Consider the following 8,711-nt stretch of genomic DNA (forward strand, 5'->3'; position numbering starts at 1 on the left):
AGGGGCTAATTTTTTCCAATTTTCTAGGTAGCGCTAGCGAGTCATTTTGCCACGCCCATGTGCGAAACTTGTAGAATACGAAATTTTTCACCGGTTCTGTGCTCGGGCCCTAATAATAATCTGAGCAAATTCAATAGGGACCTCGCACGGTCGTGCTCGGGCCCTAAAAAAAAAAAAATATATATATATATATATATATTATATATATATATATATCTTAGCAAATTCAATAGGGACCTCGCACGGTCATGCTCGGGCCCTAAAAATATAATCTTAGCAAATTCAATAGGGACCTCACACGGTCGTGTTTGGGCCCAAAATATATAAAAGCATTTATTTATATAATGTATGAAAAGTATATACTCCAAAATAGCAACAGCTTATATAACATTTTTAACATCCATACAAGAGATAAGAGTGAAACAATATGTAACATGTTCACATGATCAGACGTTTAAGAGGTAAAACAACTTTTCTGAGGGGGGAAAAAAAAGCAAACAGACTTCTTATATTTGATATGTTGGCTCTCCAGTCCAGTTGCTATGGGAACAGCCAGTGACACCTGAGAAAGATGCTCATGGCATCCTGCAGACAGGATGAGCAAGGAGCGTGCCAGCTCCACCCAGCAATTTGTAGTTTAGGCCAATCACCAGTGAGCAGAATTGACTGATGCCGACAAAGTCACAGCAGAGGATGTTGACTCCACCAGCCTCACGCCCCGGCCGCTGCTCGCTCACCCAGCCGAGCAGCAGAGAGAGAGCCCTCATCGTCATCTTCCTCATGTTCTGGAGGGGATGGAGGAGGATGTAAGGAGCGTCTTCTGTCAGGTTCAGACCGCTGACGTAAAAACCAGCTGGGAAACAAACAGTTAATGAAAGAAGCATGTTGCCTGAAGTTCAGACTCGTAAAACCAACAAACCAGTGAGTACAATTAGACCTACGCAGTTGTACTATACTGAAGCACAGTTTTGAGGTACACATAGTGTTTGAGTGTTTCCATTTTATGCAACTTTTTACTTCTACTCCTAGTCCTATATAGTAGCTTTTACTTTCACATTTATTTAACAGCTATACATGATGATGATACTTTGTCACATCAAGTCTGAAATTTTTTTTGCATCACAGCAGCTCCATTTACAACATCATACAAAGAACAAAAATTAAGGTCAACATACATTTGGTCTGGGATTAAGCTTAATATTGAATTTCAGGATTGACTTGTTTACATAAAAGTGCTTCGGTCTAACCTTATTAAATAGTGGCCCCTTGTATCTCTGGTTTGATGGTAACAATGTGTGTTCACTGTTTCAGATTACATATAAAACATATACATTTAAAAAATATGATGCAAAGTTTTAGATTAAACTTTCCAACAGTATTTTAAATTAGCTTCACGATTTACAGACATCAATACTAATGACCCAACAATATAATAAAAAATTGACAGGGGCCATTCTGCAAAAAGACTGGTTGTACTTCACGTGTGATATTGCTACTTTTACTTTAGTAAAAGATTTGAATACTTCTTGTATCACCCCCCACCTGGTCTTCCTCTGTGCTTCTGGTCCTCCAGGTAGGCGATCACCTTCTTTGGGTCTGGGCTGTCAGCATACCTGGAGACAGAGCACCCCCATTAGGCCAGCCAGTTTAATGTTTAGATCAGTTTTTACTTGATTTACAGCTTAGTCTACAGAAAAAAAATGTTGACCCTGTTGGGTATGGTCATATTGAAGCCTAAGATAGCAATTAGTTGTCAATTCTGATACTAGCAACGTGCCATAATGGTGAGCTTATTCTTGTTTTTAATGCATAACAATACAACATGGTGTAAAACACATTTATTAGGGCCCAAGCACAACCGTGCAAGGTCCCTATTGAATTTGTAAAGATTTTTTTTTTCTTCTTTTTCTCCATTTTGGGGACCTGACCATACTCGAAAACTCAAACTTTGCACACATGTCAGAACTGCTGAAAAATTTCGTATTTTCTGGGTTTCGCGCATGGGCGTGGAAAAATGACTCGCTAGCGCCACCTAGAAAATTGGAAAAGATTATCCCCTCGTTCACGTTCAACCTACATGTACGGAATTTTCTGGGGACATGTATCATCTCAAGGCGCACAAAAAAGCCTCAAGAACCCATACCCTAAAGTCAACAGGAAGTCGGCCATTTTGAATTTTACGGCCATTTTTGGATGATTTACACACTTCGTACTTTAACGAACTCCTCCTAGGGATTTAGTCGGATCGACGTCAAATTTCTGCTGTGCCTTCTAAAGGCATTGACGATGAAAAGTTGTGCTATTTGCGAGTTTTTGTCAATGGGCGTGTCTGTGGCGTGGCGTCAAAGATCAACTCTTCGCCATGACACAGGAAGTTGTTGTAACTTCAGTGTACATGCTCACATCTGCACCAAACTTTACGTGCTTGATAACTGTCCCACCCCGAAGACATCTACACGCCAATACCGATTTATATTCATAGCGGCAAGTGCTATGTAGCTCCACATAGGGAACACAGGAAGTGACATATAGCACCTTCATACGGCGTCGGAACCGCGTAGCAAATTCACAGCCGCACCGGCAGAGCTCCAGAATGTGCAACTCGGCCGGCTCACACCCGGACGCGCTACAAGTGCGAGGGCCCGCCCAATGCTGCTTGCAGCTTTAATCTTTAAATTAGAATTATTAGAGATACAAACGCGTGTTTACCAGTAAGGTATTCCAGTCCACAGCTCAGGGTGCTGCATCACCATCTGCTGGTTGTCATAGGAAATAATGACCTGCTGACCTCTGGACCAACAGGAACGCAGCGTAGGAGTGTCCTGCATATAAACACATGCATGTTCAGAATTCCACACAATCAAAAAAAATGTATATATAATTAAGTCAATAAAATGTCAAATGTTTTTGTTTTGTCCAAAAAACAGTCTAAAACCTATTTAGGGCCCGAGCACGACCGTGCGAGGTCCCTATTGAATTTGCTAAGATTTTTTTTTTTTTTCTTTTTTCTGCAAAGTAGGCTCAACTGACATGGCCTAAACATACTCGAAAACTCACCAAAATTTGCAAACATGTCAGAACCGGTGAAAAATTTCGTATTTTATGGGTTTCACGCATGGGCGTGGCAAAATGACTCGCTAGCGCCACCTAGAAAATTGGAAAAAATTAGCCCCTCGTTCACGTTCAACCTACATGCACGAAATTTTCTGGGGACATGTATCATATCAAGACGCACAAAAAAGCCTCAAGAACCCATACCCTAAAGTCAACAGGAAGTCGGCCATTTTGAATTTTACGTCCATTTTTGGATGATTTACACACTTCGTACTTTAACGAACTCCTCCTAGGGATTTAGTCTGACCGACTTCAAATTTCTGCTGTGCCTTCTAAAGGCATTGAAGATGAAAAGTTGTGCTATTTGCGAGTTTTCGTCAATGGGCGTGTCTGTGGCGTGGCGTCAAAGATCAACTCTTCGCCATGACACAGGAAGTTGTCGTAACTTCAGTGTATATGCTCACATCTGGACCAAACTATATATGTAGGATGAGAGTCCAGCCCTGAACACATGTAAATGCCGACATTCACCCACAGTCATAGCGCCACCTGCTGGCAACAGGAAGTGACTTTTAACGAAGCAGCCCCCGCCACACGTGTCACCTACGTGCACGAATTTTCTGTGGAACGTGTATCTTGTCCAGATGCACAAAAAAGCCTCTTGGAGCAATGCCCTAAAATCAACAGGAAGTCGGCCATTTTGAATTTTACGTCAAATTTTGGATGATTTACACACTTCGTACTTTAACGAACTCCTCCTAGGGATTTTGTCCGACCGACTTCAAATTTCTGCTGCGCCTTCTAAAGGCATTGAAGATGAGAAGTTGTGCTATTTGCGAGTTTTCGTCAATGGGTGTGGGCGTGGCGTCAGAGATCAAGTCTTCGCCATGACACAGGAAGTTGTTGTAACTTCAGTGTACATGCTCACATCTGAACCAAACTTTACGTGCTTGATAACTCTCCCACCCCGCTATGAAGGACCCATCCTGACACAGTCAGAAATAAATACAGAAATAAATAAATGCTCAATAAATAAATAAGCATCCATTTAAATACACAAAAAAATAAAGTAAATAAATAAATGTAGGTAGTAATTAAATTATACAAGGAGACATAAATGTATATATTTAATTAGTGCCTTTACTTATTCACCTTTGTTATAATTACCTTATTTATTTATTCTCCGTTATAATCTTCAACTTTATTTATTACTAATTTTTTAAATGTATTTATTTATGTGTGTGTTTTAATATTTTTGTCTGTTTTATTCTTCCTTTGTATTTTTTTTTACCTTATTTATTTTCTTTCTCTTTTATTTCTTCCTGTCCTTTTTAAATTTCTGTATGCATTTCTGCCTCATTATGCAAATGAGTAGGTGCTGTGTCTCAAGGGGTCATCTTCTCTGCTATTGGTGGACCAGTCAGGCAGGAGAGCTCTAGGCCTACTCTGCCTGCAGACATCAACGATCTTGCCCCTCACACAGTCAGATGGCTTCCTTCAGTGCTCTGAGGTGTTTAACAAGTCTGAAGACAATACTACCAGCCATGTCTTCCTTCTCTTTTCACATAGACGCTCCGACAGACAGTGCTTTCAGTTTGCTGCATGCATGGACACAGAACTGCAGTATAGGGAGAAGAACACGGTCAGCTGGCTGCAGCTAAATCTGGAGTGCACTCGTATTCAATTCTGTATGGTAAATTCAGTTTTAACGGAGCAGAGCGAGCTGACAGGCAGAGTTAGAGACTTTTTCTGTCCGTTTCTCTCTTTACAAAGACGCATGTTGCAGTCAGAGTCTTCTCTGAAGAGGGCAATGAAGTCTCAGTAGTACACGATGCGAGCACGACATACAACACAATTTATGAAATTACACAACGGATATACAGTATGAAAATAAGATTGATTGGATTATACTCACAAGAAGTATAAAACCTGTTACATGAGTCTATTAAAAGTAAAGTAACACAAAAATGTAAGGGAAATTACTTTACTTAGATTTAAGTACTGCAGTTGTACATTTGAAATACCTTCCTAACTTTCTGATAGGAAGCCTTCTTGAGGTGGTATAAAACATTTCTTCTTATATTCTGATTTGAGTTGTGGACAACTATGACCACATGAATTTAAAAAATTAAACATTTCACTGCCAAAGTCAGCTATAACACAAGTCTTGTTCATCAGACTACATGCTGTACAGTATTTGTGGACAGATTTTGTCCCAGGATTTATTATGCATTTCTTCTTCTTCGTTGCATGATTTAGAATAATAAGGTGAGAAATGGGTCTGTTCTGAGTTCATCCTGCACTGCAGCAGCTAATAAAGTCCATTTAATCCCAAAAACGCTTTTCTTTTAGGCAGGCTGGAGCAGAAAACAACTCACCTTTCTCAAGTTGTACAGTAATGTCACGTGTGTATGAAGGTGGATCAAACAAGCTAATCTTAAATGTCAAAGTAGAGAGGAGCCTAGTAGGCCTATTTATTTTCATTCATTACACAATATGAATAAGCTATACAGACAGTTGTAAAGAAAGAACATCTTTTTCTTCTGTTCTCTACTTGTTATAGTTACACAGTATTAGGGGTGTGGGCTGTATTAAAAGTATCCACTGTTCTCCCATGCTCTAACACACAGTAACGATGAAATGTGTGCTGTTCTCACATTCTTCCTCTATATGTACAGATAAACAACAAGGCAGGGAAATATAAAAGGAATTTATTTTATTGTTTGGGTACATTATTGTTCAGTGTACATGCTCACATCTGAAACAAACTTTACGTGCTTGATAACTCTCCCACCCCGCAGACATCTACACGCCAATACCGATTTATATTCATAGCGGCAAGTGCTATGTAGCTCCACATAGGGGACACAGGAAGTGACATATAACACCTTCATGCGGCGTCATAACCGCGTTGCAAATTCACAGCCGCACCGGCAGAGCTCCAGAATATGCAACTCGGCCGGCTCACACGCGGACGCGCTTACAAGTGTGAGGGCCCGCCCAACGCTGCTTGCAGCTTTAATTATTATTATAGTATTATATTCCTCAATTATTAAAATGATTGTGGACTAATTCTCTGTCGATAGACTAATTGATTTCCTCGTCTTTGTCTGTATATATCAGCCCAGCTACCTGTGAGGAGCAGAGCTTCTTTCCAAACAGCGTGACGATGAACTCCACAAGGTGGGCGTGATCTTCGTCATTCAGCAATTCAAAATGCGAGCAGGAAATGATTACGATCTCTTTGGGATGAGCGTCCAACCAGGTAGTTAGTTCCTCAAGAGCCTCCTACATACACACACAAAGACACACTAACACACAAAGTCGTATTTTCTATTCAAGTTCTTATCAGTAACTTCTGTAACTCAGGCCTGCATTGGCTCAACTCAATTTCCATGACACCAGAGTTGGAGTTTAGTGAGTCTTTTCTTGCTTCTGGGTTGTTTGGACATACCTGCTGTATGTGCGCATACTGCTGTATGTTTGTGTACCTTCACAGTCATTAGTGTGTAGATACCATGGGCGAAGAACAATTTGCTGCCTGCTGCTGGCTTCCTGGCGATCCGCAGGTCCAAGTAACGAATACCGAGCTCACACTGATCAGTGAGGACTGCTTGCTGCATACACACATGAAAGAAGAGAAAGAGAATAAATACAAAACTATTGAAACATGTACATATATAAAAAGTTCAATGCAAGTGGAAGTAACTCCAGTCCCAGTCTTAAATTGACAGAATTAATCAATAGCAAATTAAACAGGAAGTATTTTGATATTAATTGTGATGGACATTTTCGATATATATTTCAAATAAAGGCAATTTAATCATTTTTGAAAAAAAATAATTAGCTGCAACCCTAAGCAAAAGCCTTCGTCTTTTTTGTTGAGGAAGGAAACTGAAACACCAGGAGAAAAACAGTCTATGCAAACTTGACCCCACCAACAACAACACAGAAGTTTAATGTGGATCTGGTGAAGTCTGGACTGATAACAAGTTCATATGTGTATATATATATATATATATATATACACATATGGGTGCTCCTCTAACGTTACCTGTGTGGTGGCCCAGCGGTAAAGACAGGGCCGAGTCCAGCAGGGAAACAGCCTGTCAATCACTCTGAGGAGACAGGGCTCTGATCTCAGAACAGGAGAGGACACATCCAGACAGAAAGACATGCTGTCATGGCTCCCTGTTGTGAGAGACGGAGGGCAGCCAGACATTTATATGCCCAAATTATGTGCACCCGTGTCCATAAAATTTTAGCCATGCAGTGTAACATTAACGTTACATACAGAGTAGAGACACACAGGAAGGGGAGCCAGACATCCCCAGAATACATTGGTTAGTGATATAACCGGAAATAAAGATAAATAAATAAAAACATTAATCTGTATGTTATCGGTACTTTTCTATTGTGATCGTAGTCTGGATTATTTTCCAAAAAGAGCCCAGTAACCCCGGTAGTTTTCTTTTACCTGGTATAGCCAGGTTCCACAGCAGGACATCCAGCAGCTGCTCGGGCAGACTGGACATCCAGTCCGGGTATCCTCCGAGCTGGAGCCCCTGTTGTTCTTCCATGTTCTTCACCTGATATATTTAGCTGTTTTAATGCTTCGCTGCTCTGCTACAAGTTTACAGTTTAAATTACGAAAGTTTAACATGCTCCTTTCCCTCCTTGTTCCGAAAACACCGCTTATGAAACGGTTAGCGGCTACAACAAGCTAATACTTCCTGTGACAACCTTCAAAATAAAACGATATGAGATTTTTCGGGAAATAAAGCAATCTCAAGCATGATGACCAGTCATCAAAAAGTTCATTAGGGCCCGAGCACGACCGTGCGAGGTCCCTATTGAATTTGCTAAGATTTTATATATATATATATATATATATATATATATATATATATTTTCTTTTTTTTTTTTTTTTTTTTTCCTGCGAAGTAAGCTCCATTGACGGGGCCTAAACATACTCGAAAACTCACCAAACTTTGCACACATGTCAGAACTGGTGAATAATTTCGTATTTTATGGGTTTCACGCATGGGCGTGGCAAAATGACATAGCGCCACCTAGAAAATTGGAAAAGATTATCCCCTCGTTCACGTTCAACCTACATGTACGAACTTTTCTGGGGACATGTATCATATCAAGACGCACAAAAAAGCCTCAAGAACCCATAACCTAAAGTCAACAGGAAGTCGGCCATTTTGAATTTTACGGCCATTTATGGATGATTTACACACTTCGTACTTTAACGAACTCCTCCTAGGGATTTAGTCGGATTGAAGTCAAATTTCTGCTGTGCCTTCTAAAGGCATTGAAGATGAAAAGTTGTGCTATTTGCGAGTTTTCGTCAATGGGCGTGTTCACCCACAGTCATAGCGCGGGTGTGGGTGAATGTCAGCATGTACATGTGTTCAGGGCGGGACTCTCATCCTAGATGTACAGTTTGGTCCAGATGTGAGCATGTACACTGAAGTTACAACAACTTCCTGTTTCATAGCGAATCATCGACGCCACGGACACGCCCATTGACGAAAACGCGCAAATAGCACAACTTTTCATCGTCAATGCCTTTAGAAGGCACAGCAGAAATTTGACGTCGATCCGACTAAATCCCTAGGAGGAGTTCGTTAAAGTACGAAGTGTGTAAA

General features: G+C 40.6%; 1 protein-coding gene across 1 annotated transcript; it reads right to left on the reverse strand.

The window, feature by feature from the left end:
• Positions 1 to 256: 256 nt before the first annotated feature.
• LOC119905330 (PI-PLC X domain-containing protein 1-like) lies at positions 257 to 7,791 on the reverse strand. The gene is made up of 7 exons (XM_038722240.1): positions 7,532 to 7,791; positions 7,109 to 7,245; positions 6,546 to 6,671; positions 6,187 to 6,342; positions 2,710 to 2,822; positions 1,543 to 1,613; positions 257 to 853 (listed from the first exon to the last, which is right to left on the reverse strand). The coding sequence occupies exons 1-7, from the start codon at positions 7,632 to 7,634 to the stop codon at positions 576 to 578; spliced, it is 984 nt and encodes a 327-aa protein (XP_038578168.1). The 5' UTR covers positions 7,635 to 7,791; the 3' UTR covers positions 257 to 575.
• Positions 7,792 to 8,711: the final 920 nt, after the last annotated feature.

Source organism: Micropterus salmoides, unplaced genomic scaffold (assembly GCF_014851395.1).
Source record: "Micropterus salmoides isolate LMB-PRFRI ecotype aquatic unplaced genomic scaffold, ASM1485139v1 Ms_hic_scaffold_1, whole genome shotgun sequence".
Taxonomy (NCBI): Eukaryota; Metazoa; Chordata; class Actinopteri; order Centrarchiformes; family Centrarchidae; genus Micropterus; species Micropterus salmoides.